At 46.8% G+C, this 23,196-nt stretch overlaps 1 protein-coding gene across 1 annotated transcript in view; it reads right to left on the bottom strand.

The window, feature by feature from the left end:
* Window positions 1-23,196, bottom strand: part of PFDN1 (prefoldin subunit 1) — a 32,198-nt gene that overhangs the window by 8,571 nt on the left and 431 nt on the right. The window contains exons 2-3 of the mRNA XM_027888610.1: window positions 22,898-23,064; window positions 7,166-7,250 (exon numbers count right to left, since the gene is read on the bottom strand). Coding sequence (XP_027744411.1) covers window positions 7,166-7,250; window positions 22,898-23,064 — 252 coding nt within the window. The remainder of the gene's footprint in view (window positions 1-7,165; window positions 7,251-22,897; window positions 23,065-23,196) is intronic.

Here is a 23,196-nt window from a genome sequence, read left to right as displayed (position 1 = left end):
CCAACTCGGTGTTAAAATTTCAGTGTAATCATAAAGGCAGTTTAATGCTAATCAGAGGAAACAAGACACGGTTCTCAGACCCGGATGACTAAATGTAGGCTCCTGGATGGACAAAACCATTTAAAGACAGCAGCAGAAGTGGTTTTTTTAATTAATCATAATGTATTTCACTTTCCTCTGAATTACAAAGGAATGTGAGTGTACTGGCAACAGTTGCTTGAAAAGAGAGTTGTTTGGGGTTTTTATAAATCAAGAGCAACCCTTCCCCCAAAAAAACCCCTAAAACGAGTTCTGGGATACCTTTATTTTGAAAGCATGTCTAGAACTAGCCCCTAAAAGAAAGGAAGCAAACAGCCCCCATTTAATTACTCTCCTGCTTTTAAAATCTACAATTATCCACCCAAAAATAAAAGTAGGAACAGTGAAAGCAAAGAGTCATCAAATTCCAGTTCTCCCTTCATGAAGCCTTTGCCCTCTCAGCTGGTTTGTGTGCTTACTTTGCAGTCTGCAGTGCAGGGAAGACTAACAAAGAATTACTAATTAAGCAACCGCTTGCAAAAATCTGCGAGTTTGAAAAACTTGTTGCGGTGAATGATTGGTCCAGAGAGGAGATCCAGCCTTGCCAATGCATACCCACACATGTGATGATATAGATACACGTCATTCCACTCACATCAGCATCACCCCACAACCATTCTTCACAAAAATGTGGTGAGATATTAAAGTTTTGATTAGCCATCCCAGGTCTAAGGCCGTGGATGACCCTTCCGGAGAGCTGGGAATCCCCTCGGCAATGTGAGGGTTTCTTTTCCCTGCGCCTCTTAAGATTCCAACCTCGTGTTTTGTAACCAGTGATTTGTGCACTATTTAACACATGACGAGCTTCTTACACAATTTTCAAAGCAGAACATACTGTTATTTGATCTTTATCAAACAAATCCAACAGAGGAGTACGAGCCAGTATTTAAACAAGTCCACCTCCTTCCCTGCAAGGACTGAGGAGCACTTGTTGCCTTTAAGAGCTGCAAGGTGCTCGCTGCACACAACCTACTTCCACCTGTCTGGGATGAGAGATTACTCAACCAGACAACAGAGAAACAGCCCAAAACACCCATGAAGTTCAGATACAACCCTTTTGCCACCCTCACTTTTGACAAATAACAGTCAGACTGACCACAAGGCTCTGAGCTTTAAGGAATGAAGTCAGAGATTCCTCCCAGCTGTGAAGGCCCGTTCTTCATGTTACCATTACACTCTCAACCTCCTCGCAGTTTTATCATTCTAAAGCCTATTTTTTTTTCTCCCTGCTCAGAGTATTTTTCATTTCAAAAATCAGGAATGAGAGCACAGATTCTCCTCCCTGTAGTACAGCCAGACCAGACCTATAGGAAAAAAAAAAAAAGAGCTTTGGCTACTCCCTTCTTCAAAACAAGGCTCTCGTGGAGGGCAGACCACTGGTAACAGCTCTGCCCATGCAGGCTCTGCTCTCCCACAGGAGTGCCTGTGGATGCTCCACAGCTGATAGCAAGCTCAGGCAGGCAGCTGGACCACCCATGTCCTCAGAAAGCAAGTTAAGCCTCCAGCTTTGCAGCCTGAAATGCAGGAGCAAGCCCTCAGTGAGGGCACAGACTTAGGCTTGGAGGACACCAGCCAACAGAGCCCAGATGAAACACGTTTCCCGGGAACGTCATCAGGTCCAAATGTCTGTGTCCAGAGGGACCTGCCCAGACAGCCACAGCTGCCTCACACACCCAGAGCCATGCAAGATGCAGGGTATTGCCTGGCCTGGTCCCCACTGAGGGCCTGGCAAGGGTCTTTAGCTCATTTTCACACCAGCAACCATCAGTTGTGGAGCTCCCACAGCTTCCTCCTAGAAAGTCCATACAAGCCCAAATGAAAAAGTAAATTCACTTCTGTACTCCACTTGTCTCCACATCAGGGGTCCTGCTTCCCTCTACAGCAAGCAGAGGGACTGACCCTGCCTATGAAACAAGGGGCAACTTCTGTGACAAGGTGTGTTTAAAATGCTGTCCCCAGTACGTGCACATAAGCCAGCAATGGAATGGGAGAACAGCACCTTCATCCAGAGTCAAATCTGCTCCAGGCCAATGCACAGACGGTTATTCTTGAGGCTTCTCCTCTCCAAAGCAAACAGAAGCATTCTTTATTTTCCCCCTGTTTAGTCAAAAAGCCCACTACACATTCCTGGGCAGTGGCCTACCCCGAGCCAACCACGGGGTGAGAACCTCTGTGCTGTAAATCCCTGGAAGAAACTGCTCTGACTCAGGAACGTCCCAACAACTGCTACCTTCTGACGGGCACTTGCGGTCTGCAAGGAGCACCACAGATCTCAAGAGACTCGTTTTCACCTCGTTGAAGCCACCCACAGAATTGGCCTCCGTGTTGAGGGGTTTTTAGTGAGAAATGATGGAAAGAGCTGCCCCTGGAGCACGTGTGAGCCCGGCAGGTCCATCCCAGCCGTACCTGCCTCAGGCTCCAGCGCTTCTGCCCAGCCACACCTCGCCTGCCGAAATCTTTGTTCCCACAGGCTAAGAAAACACTGCTGAGGCAACCACCAGACTCCTCGAGGGCGGGGGCACCACCACTGCGCCCCGGGGCTGCGGCAAAGCCATTTTAAAGCTCCCAGAGAAAGAAGATTAGAGAAATGGAAGCCACAGCATGAGCGAGTTTGAGCTCAGACAGCACCGGGGAAGAAGTCTGTGCTCACCACAAGGCTTTGTAATCACTCACTTTGTAACTTCACCAGCTCCTCGAACACCACCTGAGGCTTTCAAGGTGGAGCACAGCAGTGCTTGAGAGCACAGTGTTCCTTCCCCCACCAGGAGTGAGAGCAAAGACATTTTTTCTGTGGGACAGGGAAACTGGACATGGCGGTTTAGGGTTCATGTGAAGAATTTCTGAATTAGAAATCAACCCCTCCAGCTTTTTCGATCGTATTTTCTGCTCCAGGCAGCCAGAGAAGAAACCAACCAGCCAAACTCTGCAGCAGTAAACTTTCAGCCTCCCACAGACATGTGAAGGAACTGCCTGGGAAAACAAGCACACAGCTATGTTGTGGTCAGAGTTTAAAACCAAAATCCAATTCAACCAGAAAGCTGCAGGTTGCTTTTGCCCTTTTCCCGAAGGAGCTAAATTCAGTGGCACACAGCAGACAGAGCTGCCCAGCAGAGCCTCCCCCTTATTTGTTATTTTTAGCAATTTAGTCTGACAACGCCTGACAACTAAACAAGCTGAATATAGCAGGAGAGAAGGGGACTATCAGATATTATCAGAGAAAGCACACAGTGATAATCACTTTCTCCACCCCTAATGAAGAATCAATTTTCCATGTCTTTATAACATCATAGAGTTCGTTCTCTTTAAAATGCCACATTTAAAAACAGAATCCATCTAGCCCTACAATGGAAACGGATAACATTTCCTGAAACAAAGCATTGTTCCACCCCTCACATATCATGTTTCCTTAAAAACAAGGGAAGAAAAACATTACTTGGTTTTTCTCCTAATACTGCACAAACATTGCTGAGCTAAAAAGAGTCTGTGCTCATCCCTTTAGAATGCTTTCAAAATAGATTTAACACATACCCCTTGTACCGTGACACACAACAAGAATTTGATAGTATCAGGACTGGAAAAATCCAATGGGTTCCTGCTAAGCAGGACGTGTCCCATGCCTGTGTGTGAGGGAGCCTCTGGCACCAAATCTCTGGAGGTTTGGGTAAGCCCTGCTGGCACAGCCCGTCAGCGGGCACAGGTGTTGGGCCAGCAAGCCTGGGCAGTTTATTTGGATTCCAAAGGATTACGGACAAGCTGTGAAGTTCAGAATGCTGCATGGGTCCTTATGAAGTTGACAGGGTGAGAAAGCTGGGCAGAAGAGGAGGTTGTGTGGGTACCTCACAGCACCTGCCAGGATCTGAAGGGAGCCTGCAGGGAAGCTGGAGAGGGACTGGACTCTTCATCGGGAATTGCAGTGATAGGACAAGAAGTAATGGCTACAAATTGAGAGAGTGGAAATTTAGGTTAGATATACAGAAAAATTCTTTTACTGTGAGGGTGGGGAGGCCCTGGCACAGGTTGCCCAGAGAAGCTGTGACTGCCCCATCCCTGGAAGTGTCAGGTTGGACAGGGCTTGGAGCAACCTGGAATAGTGGAAGGTGTCCCTGTCCATGGCAAGGGACGGAATGAGATGAGCTTTAAGGTCTCTTCCAACTCAAACTATTCCATGATCCTATATATATTTATATATTCACTTCCTACACAGCCTTCAGAAGAAGGCTAAAGTTACCTTGGGTTTTCTGCAGAATAACTGACAGCTCTGCACTGTCCCCTCGTCCACATCCAGACCCTTTGGTGCCTCCAGAACACAGCTCCTCTCACCAAGTACAACCAACACGTATTCCAGCCAACACTTGTTTTCCCAGCCCTGTGCAAGGACAGGTCTGGCTGTCCTTGCTGCTTTGCCACACAGTGAGCAGCGAGGAGGCCCAGACCAGCAGTGTCCCATCAACTTTGTGATGCTGCCATCAAGAAGGCAAATGCACCACAACTGCCAGAGAGAGAAAAGGAGCTTTCAATCCAGGCAGAAAAGCCTTCAGAGCTTTCAAAGCTCACTGACAGCTGTGAATGTCAGGAAACCCAGATCACACCTTGGAAGCAAGTCAGAGCTGCATTTCCAGGAACAGGCAGCACTCAGGAGCTCTCCTTGCCATGCAGCTGGATGGATTTCCAGGGGAGCTCAGCAGTGACCTTCTGTGCTGTGCTCCTCTGCAAACAGCACCCAGGTGGCAGGGACAGCATTTCTCAGATTCAGGCATGTATCAAAAAATACATATTTCAAAATCCCTTGGCAATAGTGTCATCACAGCAAGGCACAACTGCCTCAAGCTCAGGCTACATGAGTAACCAGATCAGCCACACCGTCCTGGCCCTGGGGGGATTACTGTGACCAGCCTGATTCAGCTATGCAAAATGAGAAATGTGAGTAAGTAATAAGGTAGTTAACAATGTAAAATATAAACCTACGCTTTAAAACCCTTCCAGCTTTAATAATGGATAGAGGGAAGCTTTAACCTTTCTTGGTTTGATATTTATTTTACAATGATGCGGTGCAAGGACAAGGTCACAAAGTTTCACATTCTTTCCTGCTTCGGTCACTACTTGTTTTCAGGACAAGCAAAATCCCCTGCTCCTGTGATAAGTACTCTCTGAGCTGGATTCAGGTATTTCCCCCGAAATGTCAGTTGTCTAAGTGCTTGTCCTCTTCCACGGGGAATCCCTTTTCACAAAACTGCCAGAGTCAGCTGGAAGCAGATTAGTTAAAAGACAGACTTGAATGTTCACTCAAAACAAAGTGTGGAAGGTTTTGGCAAACTGAGCCCTACTATCCGTGATTAAAAAGAAAAACCAACCCACGTGGCAACAATCTTTGCACTCCAACCACCTCTTGAGACAGTCACTATTGCTGGGAACTTCAGTTCAATGGTCACAAACCAGAGACTCAGCAACAAAGCAGAAAAACAACATTTGCGATGCAGCCGGGTCTGAGGCTTTGTGTGAGAATGGCAAAGGTTGTGATTTGGAGGGAATTCCATCCAATCTGCCGAACTCAGCGATCAGAAAGTTCAGGAGGTAAGATCATTCCCCACCAGGAACAGGAAGAAAGCCAGATGCACGGCTGAAGGGCACAAAGCTGACCACAGCCCCTGGAGCTGGCAGGAACCCGAGGGGCAGTCTGTAAACAGAGGCTGCCCAGCCACGCTCCACCTGCCCCCAAGCCCAGAGGTGCTGCCAGGAAGTCCTCCAAGCCCAGTCGCAGGGTTGTCTTTGCACAGAGCCACTGGCATCAGGGATGGCTCCACAGGAGCCAGGATACAACTGCTTTTATCACATAACTGTAAACATAACTGTGCCTTGCCTCCACATCACCTTAAATATACAACCTGTCCACGGAGCACTTGTTTGCCCTGAGGTCTCATAAGCAGAAACACAACCCCCCTTAAATATCTGGCACTGAAAACACTCCAGGCAACACAACCCATGGGGATGGGTTTTACTCCACAGCTCCCCAGGCAGGCTGAGTTTTAAGAAGGAATTAAAAAAAAAAATACAAACTCAACTTCTACTTCAGTGTAAATAGGGGACAACAGAGATGGAACTGCACAGGTCTGAGCGGGTTTGAGAACTGACTTCCTATTCCTTCTTGTCCCTGCTTAGCTGGTCTCCACACTCACTTTCTGCGAAACACTAAAGGGATAAGAAGCTTAACACAACTCAGCCTTTGCTTTCCCTGTCATTCCCCAAAGACCAATGAACAGGGGTTTGTATTAATGATACTTTAGAAGCATTAAGGAAAAAAAAAACCCACACTAACAGCCTTGGAAAAGTACATTTTGAACATCTTCTAAGAAGAACATGCAGCCACGAGAAGATAGTCAAGATTCACTAGATAGCTTGTTTGAACACTGGAACTTGCGCAGACGCCACTTTTTATTTCCTAGATATCCTTCTCTGCCTTGAATACTCCAACCAGATAAAAATGAGAACACAGAAGTGCTCTGACCACACTGTCAAAACAAAGTCCCATCTCCCATCTCCTCACAGATCCACTCATCAAGCAGATGCAGAGCGTAAGGACAAGACAGGCCTATACGGTACTTCCTCCTCATACTTTCCCAGCCTCCAGACATTTTTAGCTCAGGGACTTCCTGAGCAGGATGCCATTTCTACATATTTGGTAATTCTCAATGGATTTCTCTACCATGAATTTGTGTAATTGTCCTGGGCCAGCGTAACCTTTTAATACCCACGGCACTGGCGAAGTTTCACATCACTTATCTGCAGCAAATGACCACACCAACATCCTTCTGCTTGTTTTAAACCCTGCTCCTGCTAATCTCATTTGAATCCCTCACCCCCAGTTTTCACATCAGGACACAGAGTGAACAATCAATCCCTACAGGTGTGTAGATCTAGGAAAGGAACCAAATGCCCTGAGTTACTTGTAGGTTACTTGTAACAGGCTCTGTGTTTCACCTCGTTACAATCCTTGAGAATGAAAGTTAACAGCTAAAAATGAGATGTAGCAAACAGCATCTTGTTGACCTTCAGTGTTCTACTTTCAGCATTATTAGCTGTTGAAACTTACCTCTAATTCCTTAATTTTCTCTTCAGCTATCCTCTGTTTTTCTAAGAGCTGATTATGAATCACTCCTTTAGGCTGGAGAATAAACCTACAAGTGAAAAAGAAGAGAGAGACAACATTGGACGTTTTTTACAACTGTGTGCACCCAAGTTAAACTACAGTCACCTCTCCTAAGTGTTCATCCTCATCCCTGTGCTTGGGACTGAGGCAGGAGAAATTCCTCTGCCAGCTCACAGAGGTTGGTCCCAAAGGCCCACCAACCTCATCCGTGCTCTTGGAGGATGAACACGGATGCACACATATCTTCCCTTGTCATTCAGTGTCCTCGAATGATCTGGAAGCAGCTCTGGCACACAGATAGCAAGGGGAATCTGTCAGCATCTTCTCTTCAAAGGGATTTAAACCAGTTGTTTGCGTGTAGTCAAGGAAGACTCTTCCACCAGGTAAAAGCCATTTATTACCTCTGTAGCGCTCGCAAGGTGAATAAACCTACACAATAAAACCAAAGCTTTCCACAGGGAAAGGCTGAGGGAGGTGGGGTTGTACAACCTGGAGAAGAACAGGCTCTGGGGAGACCTTACTGCAGCTTTTCAACATACCAAAAGGGCTTATATGAAAGACAGAGAGGGACTTTTGACCGGGGCCTATCATGACAGGACAAGGAGCAACAGTTTTAAACACACCAGGCCAGGGTTAGGTTGGACATAGGGAAGACAGGTTTTACTGTCAGGGTGGGGAGGCCTTGCACAGGCTGCCCAGAGAGGTTGTGGCTGCCCCATCCCTGGAAGTGTCCACGGTCCAATTTGGACCTCCAAATTTCCGTGCTTTCACCTGCCCAAGGGTTTCTCTGTGGGATGAGATGTGGCTGTTTTTAACCGGAACAGCAGCCACTGGTTTCCACTTGTTCTGTTTTCAGTTGCCAAAGGGATTTGGAAGATGCATCCACAACATCTCAGTCCCTGCAGTCCTGCTCACCAGCAAGCAGAAAGCTGCCTGCCTCGCTCAGAGGAGCCTCTGAAGGAGCACCAGCACTCAAAGCAGCTCTCCAGCACATGGCACTGTCATCCCACAAAGAGGTAAAGGACAACTAAGTTCAAACGAATCTGAGGAACCCTCCATGGTTGCTTTTCATCCTTCCAGACATAAAGAATGTACAAGCTGCAGATTCAACCCCTTCCCTACTTAGAAAGTCCCCCAGGGGATTTAGAAGGAGCCTCCACGGGTCATACCAATGAGGTCAAGGTCTCCTCCAGCACCAAGTAGGGTCAGTGTATTCCTGCCAGGTGACAGGAGCTCGTGCTTGAACGGTTAAAAAGAGCAGCTTTAGACAGGGCAGAATCAGAGCACATTCCCCGTCTGCTACAGAAAAATCCGAAATCAGTTTGCAGTGTCATTTCCCACCACAAATTACATTATTAACGTGTTTGCTCAGGGCCTGGTAAACACAAACACGGATCTGCCACTTGGCTGGAACCCCAACGGACTCTGCATCAGCAACACAACAGCCAAAAGGAAAACTACCTGCCACACACATTCCTGAAACGCATGGGAGCAAATCCGTGGTTAATTATAACAGGTTTCCAATTAAAACTCTCTTTGGGGCTGCTATTAACTGCATGAAGCGATCACATCCTCCTCCTCCTCCCTCTTCTCTCCCTGTTCCACTTCACCTCCTCTTTTCCACTGGAACTTCCGCTGTATCTTTTATGTCGCAATTTTCTCAAATCTCTCCTTGTTTCTTCCCAGTCTCAGCTCATGTTTATTGCTGGCATCATCTTTATTCTCTATTTACTCCTGTTCTTACCAACACAGCTCACTCAGACTCTTGTGCCCTCAATCCCCCTTTTCCCACTAGGTACACACAGTGGGAATGGTTTGGGGTCCTAGCACACACCAGGCTGCTGAAATAAAACACAAGTTTTGCCCACTCTTGTGAAAATCAAGTCCAAAACCACCCTTCTAGGAAAGAGGAATTATTTACATTGCTATTAGATGCAGAGCCTGGGTCTAGCCAGAGAAGAGCTATTCTTCAGGATCACCAGCAACCACCTCATTCTGACGCTCTTACCACGAACCTACAACACCAGAATAAAAATCATCAGCCTTCTCACACACCCCCCTGGAGACTTTGGGGTGAACGCTCAAACTTTGCCTGGTAAATACTCAAGTTTTGCCTTGTTTTTGCAGTAGCTGCCATTGGTGAAAACCAGAGCTGCAAGATGCCCTCTGTACACAAAGCCATCAGTCCCTTCCCACGTCACCGCTTCCCCGAGCCTGCCTGTGTATGTGAACATTTCCTGAATTATTTCCTTTTTTGTGGGGGCAGCAGAGAAGAATGGAATCCCTTCTCATTTGCTTCCCCAAATTGTACAGCAAAGATTGATCATTTTGGTTTCCCTGACGTCCCTGGCCTAAAAAAACAACGTTCCCCACCAACACAGCTTGAGCAATTTTCCCCGTGCTGCAGCTGGGAAGGTCCCAGCGCTGGGCGATCCCGGCTGGCTGGGAACAGCCACGAGCACCAAAACCTCCCACAAACAACCGGCTGACTTCACTTCTATTCTGCAAATGTCAACAGCAGTCATTGGGGAAAATATCCTCCCTCCCAGGCTCCTGCAATGCTCTGGCAGACGTGTGTGACAGCAAATTAAAACGGGATGGCTGAAGTTAGCACTGGCGGGACTCGTGCGGGCAGCTGGGCACAAGTACAGCCACCCCCATCCTGTCTGCTATAAAACAGAGGGCTGGAACCTGTGTCCATTCACACTCTTGCCCAGAAGCAGAGCAGATGCCTTGGCAGCAGCATCCTGCAGGTCTTCAGCAGCCCTGTCTTCAAGCCACCCCTTTGAATTCCCCGCCACGAGACCACAGAGCCCTCAGCCTAAAGCACACAGGGGCTGCCCTGGAAGCCGCCAAAGGCCAGCTCTCTGAAAGCTGAAGCTACAAATCCAAAATGCACAGTTAACTACTTAAATCTGGCTTCACTTTCCAACATAAGAATGACTCAAAAGAACTCATCAGTTTTATAGCATCTAGTTTGGGATGAACACATGATAGAGACCTTGGCCGAAGTTTTCACCTTATGGCAGCACCTGGAAAAAACAGAAGCTTGTTCTGCTCATTAAGTAAGAAGTGCTGCAGGGCACTTGTAATAAACCAGAGTTTAAATTTAATCTAAATTCCACTTTTCCAATTACCCTAAGTAATACACCAACTCGATGATTATTTCTTTTCTCCTCACTCACCCAGAGAAATAGGCCAGTGTCATTCTGCTGCCTGCTTTCAGTTACGTGTAGTTATTTTATCTACAGATTTTTCAAGCTCATAGAAGAACCATGGGAAGTTCTGAGGACTCCCCAGCTCTGCTGGAGTCCATGGAAGGCTCCCTGAGTTCTTATGTTGAACTGGGATGGGGTTTGAGAACTGCCAGTCCTCAGAATCAAAACCAAATCTTCTCCCAGGCGAGTGAGTTCACCCGTATCTGCCTTCTCTCAGTGAAGTGTCACAGCACACACTAACCTGTCAAACATGACACCTACACTGTCAAACAGTGATTCAAAAACGTGTTCAGCACCATGTTCAGTAATTACAAAGCTTAGTAACGCTCACCTCTTCACACGGGAACTTTTTTACTGTTGTTAAATTAACATCAGAAATATCTGGGTCAGGATGGACAAGTTCACCCCATCACAACACCAAAACCAGCCTGAGCTCAGGAAGGGTTTGGACAATGCTCTCAGGCACACTGTGTGATTCTTAGGTCCTATGCAGGGCTGGGAATCAGTGATCCCGATGGATAGCTACCCACTCCAGCATATTCCAGGATTCAGCAGGCCACCCATTTCAAAGGGAATGGCCAGTAAAAACGGAGCAGGATTTGCACCATTCCAGAGAACTGATAATATTTCCAACGTCCACAGATAATGGTGAAAACAAAACAAAGAAAATTAGAAAAGGAAACTGCAGAGGAGTGGGGTCCCCAAGGACAGCAGTGTTCAGCCAGACCTGGGCTGCCAACAAGAACAGCTCCATGGAGCAGAGCCAAGAGGTTGCCAGTTGGCTGTACCTACGTGCTCCAGTCTCCCAGTGACTGCTGGTTCTCAAGTGCATTACCAGGAACAAAAATAGAGCACGAGGGAACTGAAAGAGAAACCTCGCTCTAAATATTCCCACTTGTTTCTATTTTCCTCCCTCTCCGAGCTCCACATCAGGAATTTTGTTTCCCCAAGGCAGAGAAAGTGGTTTATATACGCTCTCTGAGGCTCTTCCTTTGTTTCCTTCTGAAGGGACCTCTTACCCCTTCCCAACTGTGGTTTTCTTTTATAATTTTAGTTTGATCAGTGTTTATACTGCACTCCCTGATGCTCTGGCCCAAATGGCCTTCGGGCTCTCGTCAGGTCAGCAGTGCTGCCCCACTTCATCATCCATCTGCTCCTTTGTGTCACACATTCACACCCACAAAGTGATGTTACCCCAGTGTAAGTAATTCCATAACTCAGCCTGTTTGCACCAAAATGTACTGTTTACTTGACTTTGAGACATAATATTAGATACTCAAAGTTTTGCCTCTTAATGAATGAGGTTATGGAGATGTTTGTTCAGCACACGCCACTCTTCATTATGACATACAAGTCATTAAAGTTATTAAAGGTGGAGTCCCAGTGATGCTCATAGTTCACGTTTTCCATGAAGAATCCCTGCTTTCTGACTTGCAACTGCAACAAGCTTCAGCCTTTATGCCTGGAGCTTCCAGTGGGAGTCATGAGCAGCCTCTCCTCTCCCTTGCTGGTTTAGGGAACATGGTTCTAATGTCTCTCCTGCCCGGCTTGCCAGTGCAAGAGGCACTGGCAAGTACTAAAATCAGGAGGGAAGGAGTCCCAAAACAGACCATGGGACTCTCTCCAGCCACTCTGCCAAGCAACCCTTCTCACTTGGCTCCACACAGATCCCTGAAAGAATCAGCACATGGTACCAGAGGAAGCCTAAGCTTTCCCCATGCCAAGATGGATGGATACACAGCCCTCTGCCTAATTCCAGAGAGACAATTTTACAGGCAGGAGTGTCCAGTGCTATTTTGCCAGAATAGTGATGAACAACAGACCCAGAAGTCCATTCACCTGGCCCCCATCTCACATAAAGAGTCACTGTGTCGTCAGCTCTACAGTTCTCGTTGCATCTGGGAAACTCTCTACAAAAACCTAAGATACTGAAAACAAACAACTTTCTCCAAAGCCATAACATTGTTTTAACATCCTTGTTGTGTTTCTAAACAACCTAAGATGTTGTGGTATAACACAGCGGTTATTTACGTGGAAAATGCTGCTCCTTGAAACCAAGCGCTTCCACCAGACCGTTCCGTGAGAAAAGTTGGGCTAAGCTCAGTCATGTCCTTATCTATTTAGAGATGCTTTTTAATTCTGAACTTGCACTGCTGCTCAAGCCTTGAGCAGACTCAGTAGGGGATTACTGCATTTTAAGTACTGTTCAAAGCCAATGGAAGAAAGGCTTCCAAGGAGCTGATCCCAAGCAATCTAGCTTGATTGAACCAAAGCCAGTCGTGCACAGTAGTCCCCTTCCACTCTCCCAGGGTCTACTGATGCTTCTGTAAATGATTCTCTATGCAGCTCATAACAGGCCCTGCTTTTACCCCAGAAAATTCCAGTTTTAGTCACCCCAGATGAATTACCCAGTTCCAAACAAGACAAGGAAGCAATATTAAAAAAAAAAAAAAAAAAAAAAAAAAAAAAAAAAAAAAAAAAAAAAAAAAAAAAAAAAGAAAAACCAAAAATCATCACTAATTATAGCCTGTGCTGCCACCCTTCATATCTAAGGGTTTCACATTTTTTCAGGCTGATTTTGACTTTCCCATCAACAGATCATATGCCTTAACTAGAGCTGGTTCAGAACAGATGGAGTTGGAACAGATGAGTTGAAGCTTTTCCTACGTTTGCATCTATTTTAGTGGTCAGTCATCTCACTGGGTCGCCCTCAAAACATCTGACCCCAACTATTCCCACATACCTCGCAGCAAAACAAATCCCGCAGCTTATATCGGGGGGATTAATATATGAACACATTCCAAGGAGCAGCAGTTCACAGCTCACGTGTCCTTTTCCTGCCGCCCTGGGAGAGAGGTGGATGAGCAGCAGGAGCCGTTTGGGCAGCGGGACCTGTGCAAGCCCAGCCGGACACACCGGAGCACGCGGAGACGGGGATTAGCCGCGCTGGACCCCGGCCAAACCCCGGCTTACGTAGGCCCCAAGCAGGGTAACTTTTACTCAGATGAACGTCTGTAAGCCATAAACCTATTTGCTTTAAGGAGCTAAAGGAATTGAACAAAGAGTGCCACCCTGTTTGCTTCCTCAAACCCCTGCACGGACCGTCCCGCCGCGTCCAGCCCCGCCGAGGGGTTGGGGCTGCGCTTTCGGGCCGTGTTTACATTGAGCTGTCACTTTTTTTTTGGGGGGGGGGTGAATCTGTCAATAGCTACAGCATATTACATTACCCCAAGCCAAGATAGTAACACAGCTTGCAAACAGCAGTTTCTGCATTGCCAGACACTTAACTAGAGGGTAGATTTATACCATTGTTCATGCTTGGTTCTTTAAAAAAAGAAAGCAGGAATATACCTCTAAATGTGCATTAAATATAGAACAGCCCATAATAATAAAATAGTACCGTGGCCTGCTTTTAATGAACATCACGAATTCTTTTAGAAGGCTCAGTTGACATAAATGGAATTCAAAAAAAAAAAAAAAAAGGCAAGCAAATGCCTCCCTTCTATCGTACAGGAATTCATAACATCTGAGTTTCAAAGCAGTGGGAAAACAGCAAGCACAACAGCAGTTTGTGGGATTCAAATCCCTATGAGTAGTTTCTCCTCACTACATAGTGTTTTTATCTTCCAGTTTTGCTTTAATATAATTTGTTAGTCTGTAGAAATGATGAGCTGTAGCTTCTTTAAGCCAAGGGAACTCGGAGGACAACAACACACCAACCAGCACATGCACCTCAAATAGATTTCTTCACAACCCAGTCTGGGTTGTGCCATATTTGAAAGTTGCAAGCAGCAGAAAACAGAAACAATTTTTCCAATAATAGGAAGTCAAGAGCCATTTCTAAAGTCTGCTCTATTTTTAAGAATTCCCCGCAAATTCTTATGGAAGAATGTTTAAAAAAAAATTAAAATAAAATATTTCCAATATTTCATGAACATGCACCAAGGAAAACATAAACAAGCTGTCGCACAAGCAAATGTTGGTGTGAATACCCTGGTCAACCAATTCTAAAGGAATTTCTATTTTAGGTTTTTTTTTTTTTTTTTACTACTGGTAAATCCTCTGTGATCAGAGAGGTAAATTTGCAGTAGCAAATGAAGTGACATGGAGATACTGCTGCACTGACAGGCAAACTTATGCCCTTCTCACCAGCAGCCCTTCTCCAAGAACCTCTACAGGAAAACTAGCAAAATCAGGATACACCTCTTTTGAAAAGCAAATCCATCCATGGTTGCAATAAAAGAATTTAAAAAAAAAAAAATGCTTTCTGCCTTGCCCAGAAGGAAACCTTTGAAATGCAAAGTGAGGAGGAAGACCCAGCTTGTGGATAAATAGCACAGCCTTGGCTTCTGCACATCCCAAATCCTGCTAGAACAAAGCATCAAAGCACTACAGCAAACATCACAGCAGTGGAGGCAAAGATAACGGAGCCAAAAGAATTCAAGCATAACACTAATAGACAGATATTTCTGGATTCTGGAGCTAAATTAGCCAGCACCAAAACAATCACACTGCTGTGTCCTAATCAGCAAGAACAAACTTCTTAGAATCAGCATTTGGGGACCAAAAAAAGGCTGGCTGTTATTTTGGAAAAGCATTTCTTCTCAGAAAGCCCGAGTTATTTATTTTTCTCCTAAACTGGCTGAAACATTCTGTTAATTCAGCAAATAGTTCTGGAGAAAACAAAGTAAGAATTCGAGACAGAAGTCGTCTTGCATTTCATTCGAGATTTGATGCAGCACTTTGGTTCTTGCATCTCTGTATTAAATGGAGATCTCATCCCCCAGCATGGGTTTCCTGGTGTTTCATTCAGTGTTTTAATGCAGGGGTCATGAATGAATCCTTCCTTCTTTCAGGCAGCAAGGTCAGGAAGCTCAGAACTAAACTTCTCATTTGTTTTAAGGTTGTTCCACATAAAATTTATACATTATTCTGACATATTTTATATAACTTATATATTATTCTGACACACACCAGCTCAGAGATCCAACAGCTGTGGGCCCTGAGTACCTTGTCACACCCTCCCTGCTGGCTGGATATCCACTGACTCCACACCTGGAAGGGCATCCTCAAAGTTAGGGAATAAATGGGGACCCTCCCACTGGTTCTTTGGTCCAATGATTTGGCCATTCTCCTCTACTGCAGGAAAGCCACATCCTCCATGATAAACCAAGAAACAGCCCTATATCCTAAAAGAAACACTCTAGCATTCAGTATTTCCCCAGGGACTCTCACCCTTTATCCCAGTATTTCCTTCCGGAAATGGGAAAAGAGACTCAAAATACAGTACTTTAAATTCACTAAATATTAAAATAAATGGAAGTTTCTTGCTGTTTCAGAATACCAGAGTGGCATTTTAAATGCTTGGAGAACTTCAGAAATCAGCCAGTCATGTTCCATAATGGTTTTGCAGTCATTTGGCACAGCAAGTCACAAAAGCAGGAACAGTTTTAAGCTCCTCAAAAAACATTTAATACTTGTCTAGCATGTATTCAAACAGAACTCTGAGCCACTGAACCAACAGATGGGTTATATTTGCAAGGGAGCCCAGCTTCCCCCTTTCTGGAGGCTGGGACAAAACCAAGGTGCCCTTTTAAAGCCCTAACTTGCCACAACAGCCTGACCTGCAAGTTCAGGGCTTTGTGGCATTTCCATGGCAGTACATTGCCTCTGGATCACAGCAGATCAAACTGCCTCTTCTAGCAACAAGGGCAGTTTGCAGGAGCAGCCTGTCTCCCTCCTGACCCTTCTTTTCTCCAGTTAGATTTCACCTCCTCTAAGTTTACTCAGGTATCTCCTTTCTCTGTCTTGTCTGTTGTCAGCTGGGGAAAAAGTTAGGGATAAAGAAAATAATGGAGCAGACTTGTTCGAATGTCATAGTCCTAGTCCCAGGAGAAAAATGTTCCTAAAGAGTTAAATGTCCCCAGGCAAGGGAGGCAAGGATCGAGGAAAAGCTGTATCGTTAATCTTCTATCAGAACACCCACACAGTAGGTGGGGGACTACAACCAACAGGCTTACTTCAAGAAGGGATAAGTAAAAGACCTATTTTTATTTTAAATTAGCTATTAGTTTTATTTTTATTTTAAGACCCTTGTTTATGTTGCTTATGCATTTGACAAACACGGACTTACGAGGCGCGTCCAAGTTCTCTTGTCTGAAGCTGATTTTTTAAAAGAAATGCAGCTGTTTCCTAGAACAGGGCAGATAGACATCTTGCACACAAGCCATGGAAATCTTTTCTCCCTCTGACGTTTTGGTATTGCATGGAGAAATTCTGTGGAGCAGCAGGGCAGGAGAGCTGTAACTGGACCAAGATATCCAGGAGATAACAAAGGAACAGCCCAGGGCAGCGGGAATAAGATCAAGAACTACGCGGGGGAAGGGCAGTGGAGGGAATGTGTTTGAGAAATCGGATGTCAAGTTAGAAAAGGAGCCTGTGCCCACAGGAACAAGCTCCCTTTCTGAGCTGGAACCAAATCCATGAGTCCAGACTCCCAGTATCCCAGCACTGTCAGCAGAAAGCAAGGAGCCCTCAGACCAGCTACGCTCCTCTCGCAGGGGATGACAATCAGCTGGGTAACAGAAAACTTTTTGGTTTATGCCCATTTAACCTTTGACTTCTCAGCTCTCAACACCCCTGGCCTCGTTCAAGGTACAGCAGAAACAGTGGTCAAGCAGCTGGACACAAAGTTTGTTTTCTTCACAGTTCAGTGCCTGAGTAACTTCTACACACATAGTGAAAATAAATCTTCCCTTTTTCAATAGCTACGTGGAGGAGCTTCAAGTTTATAAACCACATATTGACCAAAGGCTGACAGCAACATGCTGGTCCCTGGAACTCATCACCACTGAATTCAAACACTTCTTGAGCTCTGGCAGCCTTGGTGCTGTGCCCACTGCCCTGGGGAGCCTGTTCAGTGCCAACCACCCTCTGGGGGAAGAACCTTTTGCTGAGATCCAACCCAGACCTCCCCTGACACAGTTCCAGCTGTTCCCTCAAGTCCCGTCAGTGGTCATAAGAGTGAAGAGATCAATACCTGCCTCTCCACTGCCCCTCATGAGGATGCTGAAGACCACAATGAGGTCTGACTTCAGTCCCCTCTTCTCCAGACTGAACAAACCAAGTGTCCTCAGCCACTCCTCGTAAGGCTTCTCCTCCAAACCCTTCAGCATCCTCGTGTCCCTCCTTTGGACACTCTCCAATAACTTGATGTCTTTTTGATGTTATGGTGCCCAAAACTGCCCCCAGAACCCGAGGTGAGGCCACAAAGAGCAGAGTGTGACAATCCCCTCCCTGATGCCCCCAGGACACGGTTGGCCCTCCTGGCCACCAGGGCATTGCTGACTGTCCCTCTGGCCATTGACCAGGACCCCCAGGGCCCTTTTCCAGCACTGCTTTCCAGCCTCTCATTCCCAGTCGGTCCGTGCATCTGGGGTTGCCCCATCCCAGGGGCAGAATCCAGCACTTTCCCTTGTTGAGTTTCATATGGCTGGTGAATCCACCTCTAATTTATCAAGGTCTCTCTGCAGGGCCTCTGTGTCCTTCAGGGACTCAACAGCTCTTCCCAGTTTAGTGTGGGCAAACTTAGTCAGTACCCCTTCCAGTCCTGCTTCCAAGTCATTAATGAAGATGTTGAAGAGCACAGGGCCTACGATGGAGCCCTGTGGAATCCCACTAGTGACAGGTCACCAGCCTGATGTCACTGTCACCCTTTGTGCCCAGCCCAGGAGGCCGTTGCTCACCCACCACACGATGTGTTTATCTATCCAGCTGTGGGCTGGACAGTTTGTCCAGAAGGATCCTGTGAGAGACAGCATCAAAGGCTTTACCGAAACCCAAAAAGATCACATCTACTGGCTCTCCTAGATCAGTTAGGTTGGGTTGCCCTGTCATGGAAGGAAATCAGGTTTGAGGAGCAGGAGTTTCCCTCCTGAAGCCGTGCTGGCTGTGCCTGCAGCACCTGTCAGCTCCTCGGCAGGCAGGGCCCCAGCGCCCCACCGAGCCGTACCCACGGAGAGGGGCCATGGAGAAGCCACTCGGATTTCACAGGCCAGCCTATAGTTAGTAACTGAACCAGGAAGATTAAGCCTTGCATGTCCTTCAGCTCTTTAGGAGTTTTTTGACACGGGAATCACAGGACAGCTGAGCACGTTGGATCTGCACTGGTACAATCAAACACACACCTCACACACACAAACAGAGTGAAAATGCAGCTGCATGGAGGGATGTGCAGCACTGACTGCTGTCCTTAGGGGTCCAGGAACGGGCTTCCAGTGACTGATGATGTCTCATTTTCGAACAAAACCAGGAATCACAGTAAAAGCCACAATGCATTTAAGTCCCAGGAACGATCAAGGACATTTAATCCTCTCTCAGGTTTCACTTGCGTAGGGTTCAGCCTCCAAAAATCTGAACCACTCTTTAAAAAAAAAAAAAAAAAAGACAAAATCATATTATTACAGCTGTCCTGTAAAATAGTGTAAGGGCACAAAGTCGTTTTATAGGGATAACAGCTGGGATAACACACTATATTTGCAGAAAACCTTGAACATAAAGCTTTGCTACAGCATTTGCTTGATTTTTGCTTTCTTATATTTTCTCTTTGCAAGGGTTCTCCCATTTGCTGCCCAAGTAAACTGATGATAAAGCAATATCAAACCAAAACTGAGTGTCTATTTTGGCATGGCATGACAAACTGCAGCGCTCTCCTCGCTGTGCCCTGCACACAAGTGCCAGACATTTTTCTGCTGTAAATAAGGATCTCACCCAGGTTATGGGGTAAAAGAATGTAAAGGGAAAGGTCCGAAATATTCAGACAGAATTCTGAAGCTTAAACTTCCAGCATAGTTCTCAAAGCAACACGATGATATCAGCTCCCAAGCAGCCTAAGCAGAAGCCCAGCACAGTGGTAGCTGTCTCAGGCTACGTAACAGGCCTTTCAAAAGGGTATGAAGTAACAGAAGTGAAATGTATTTGGCAAGACGCCACCCCTCAGATGATATCCCAGCCTCACGGACATGTACAGTGCATGGCAATCCATCAGCTCGTACTATGTGGCACTGACATTTCTCGTGTCAAACCAGAAATAGCTTCGGCAAGAGTCAGTCGAGCTCCACATGTGGAGGCCAGCAAGGCTTTGGTTTGCTACACAAACTGTGATATTTACCAATAAAAAAAAAAAGAGGAAGACCAAGTTGAGGAACAACAAACGGACTTTCACGTTCACCAGCAGCGCAGGGAAGGCCTGTTGGGAAGGGAGGAGGCTCAAGGCTGGGGGTTCAGAGAACAAAAACCACACAACTGTTTTCCAAGTAACGTGGAAGGAAGTACCCAGCTGGACAGACTTCCTCCCAGGATGCAGCACGTCACCACTGTTCCCTGAGCCTTCCAATTCCATGAAAACCTCGAGTATCTTGTCCTACAGAACTGTACACCCCGGCCCTCTGCACAGGGCCCAAAACAACACAGCTGGACAAAAAACAGAGACACCCTATCAGAAGGCACTTTCTAAGTAGCAACTTAAATGGGTTGGAGAAATAAAAAAAGGAAATTAAAAAAAAAATGGAGTACAGGAATAGAAACACAAAACTTATTTCAAAGAATTGAGCTATTCAAGCAGAAGAGCTCTGATAATCAGAGTCAATGCTGACGCAAACCTCCACCCTTCCTGGGTAACTGGAACTCTTCAGAGCTCCAACATTTGCATGCTGGACTATGCAAATCAAATTAAGACATCCCAAATATCCCTTTGGTGGCCAAACTCCACGTCCAAGCAAGCCAATGAAGCCAACAAATTAAAACACCTGCTATTCCACTTCACAGAACATGTTTTTTATGTCCAGAAGAACCACAGTGACCACCTCTTTTGGTCACCAGTGGAGCAAAAGATGCCAGACTGCCCTTGGATTTTAACTCCTGCTCAAGGGTTGCTTTAGCCTGCTTTCCTAAAAGCTCAGATTTCAGCAATAAATTCTCTACTAGGATTTGGAATGGGCTCCAGGAAGTGCCTCGTGTCCTTGGTGCACAGATCACACCAATTGGCAAGGAAGCTGCAGCCCCACAGCCAGGACAGGCAAAGCTCACAGAAATACCCTGCCAAGCTTAGGCAGGACAAAAAAAAAATAGTTAAAACAGAGTGGCTGAGAGGTGTTCAGAAGAAGAGCAGTCTCTCAAGCTATATTTGCACAGCCACTAGTACAGCAAAGCCCATGAAGAGTTCAGTTTTTAAATACTCTCATAATGCAAATATTTTCCTGCCGGCGCCTCTGCCATCCCTGACGAGCCAGAGCTGCCAGGGCACCTGGCTGGTCATGGAAAGGAAAACAGGACTCCCAGAAGACTGTGGCTCCTGCAGCTCCTGCACAAAGGAGAAGGGTAAATGGCTTAGGACACAAAGAATGCATCTCTTAACCCTAAGGAGGAGGCAGAAGCAGAAAAATACACTGTAGGCATCACCCAAACATCCCTGCTCCCCACAGCTGATTCACAGAGAGGATTACTATCCAACAAAACACCAATACACTCACACTTCTAAGGTATCTGGAGGGAATTCTCCCCACAGAAGTATTCTGTACTTTTGGATTTTAAAAAAAGCCTGAGAAAAACATGTTGACTCCAGAATTATCTTCTGCTCTTCACCTGTCTGCTCTTTGACAAACCCAAACAGAAAAAAACCCTCTTGAGACATCTCATGACTACTCCAAACACGAGTGTTTACCACATCCACAGCCTGCCCGGGCCAATCAGTCGCCTCTCGCAAGGGGCCAGAACGCGTCTCCTTTTCAGGTGCCAGTCACCAGCATCCCCACCAAACTCAGCACTTAATGCACCTACTTGGGAAAGTTTATTTAGTGGGAACCGAGAAGGGGACTGTCACTGTGAATAGCTCCATTAGCCTGGGTACAACTTCACCTGAAAAGCCTCAGCAAAGTACACACCATTCCTGGCTTCCCCGTCCTGCCACCGCCCCAAACTCGGTCTGGAGATTGCGTGGGCTGATGGATCAGGGCACTTCCAGCCTGACCTGGCTCACTGCTCGGCCCTGTGATCATGCCCTTTGACATGGAGAAGGTGGGGTAAGCAGGGTGGGGGAGAGGTCGATACAATCACCCCTTTCAGCAGCAGTCAGAGCAGATCCGCCGTTTCGCAAACCACATGCCGAGATGAGCAGTCATCACTGTTACCCAACACACAGGAGACGAGAGAGAAGAATCACAGCAGGGGAGAAATCCTGTTTCTCAAATCAAGACACACAGAAATCTAGTGGGATATTTGCCAGGCAAGCACGTGGTTCAGATCTGAAACCACTTATTACGGTCTTCTATCAGAGGCTGCCGAAGTCCCACCGAAGTGTGTTGGGAAAATTAATCAAAACACCTCGAGTCTGGTTTAAGGTGTTTCTTTTGACAGCCACCTAACAACTGAAGAACATCTTTAGTGCACTGAGAGTACCCACACAAGCCTCATGCTCACTTCCAAAGGTTTGAAAATATCCAAGCAATGGCATTAGGTCCATTCCTCGGCACGACTCTGCAAAGGGCATTTCTGTAGAACATGAACCGTGCACAGGGGGTGCACACAGGAAATTACTGAGTTTGGACAGATCTGTGAGAGCCTTCTCACAAATGCTGTTTGGCATCAGAGTGCTGCTCTGTTAGTCAAAATTACAAACTTTCCCGAGGTGCCTGGGCGGAGCATCAGGGCTGGGTGCTGAGCCAGCAAGCAAAAACACACAAAGGCCTTCATACATAACAGCCCTTCTCCAGGGCAGCCAGTGCTAACCCCAAGAGGTAATACCCAGTAAGCCTCACTGCACTGCCAGGTAGATTGCTAGAATTAAAAATGGAAGACAAAGAGAAAAAGGAAACAAATGTGTTGAGAGAAAGCTGGTGTGCTCCTTGGGAAGGGGAGAGATTCTGCCCAGGGAAGCAGCCTGGAGGTCTTGTACAGACACAGGCTGGGGAGTCTCAGAATTGCAGAGTCAGGTTGGAAAAGACTTCTGAGATCATCAAGTCAAATCTATGACTGAACATCACCTTGTCATCCAGAGCAGAGCACTGAGTGCCATGTCCTCAAGCACCTCCAGGGATGGTGATTCCCCCACTGCCCTGGACAGCCCATTCCAATGTCTGATCACCAACTTCTGTGAAGAAATTCTTCCTGATGTCCGAACTAAACCTTCCATGGTGCAGCTTAAGACTGCATCCTCTTGTCCTGTCCCTTGTTTCCTGGGAGGAGACCCCAGAGAGCGGCTCCACTCTCTTGTAGAGAACGAGAAGGTCCCCCTGAGCCTCCTTTTCTCCAGGCTGAGCTCCCCCAGCTGCTCCTGGTGCTCCAGACCCTTTCCCCCACTCCACTGCCCTTCTCTGAACCCACTCCAATGTCCCTCCTGAATTTGGGATCCCCTCTCCCCACGCACAGAGCCGGGGTCAGCCCCTCTCCAGCGGGTACTCACATCCTTCCCACGCCCTCGTACATGCGGGTCTCGTCCACCAGCATCATCACCTCAGTGTCGGTGAGGTGGGCGTGCTTCTTGGTCTTGGTGAGCTGCTCGATCTGCAGGTCGGCCAATTTCACCTTCTGCTGCGTGTCCATCACCTTGGCCTGCAGCTCCGTGAAGGCCTGGCCAGGTGACAGAGGAGGAGTGAGGGGTGTCCGGGTGGGCACAACATGGATGTCCAGAAGGAGGGGATCAGCCGAGGGGACACGTTGGGAAGGACATAGGGGACTGAGGACACGGGAGACACACATGGG

The sequence above is a fragment of the Empidonax traillii genome, unplaced genomic scaffold, assembly GCF_003031625.1.
Source record: "Empidonax traillii isolate 1590-97213 ecotype Southwest subspecies unplaced genomic scaffold, ASM303162v1 scaffold242:size1152717, whole genome shotgun sequence".
Taxonomy (NCBI): domain Eukaryota; kingdom Metazoa; phylum Chordata; class Aves; order Passeriformes; family Tyrannidae; genus Empidonax; species Empidonax traillii.
Note: the sequence above shows the minus strand (reverse complement) of the source record. Positions and strands in the feature narration are given on the sequence as shown.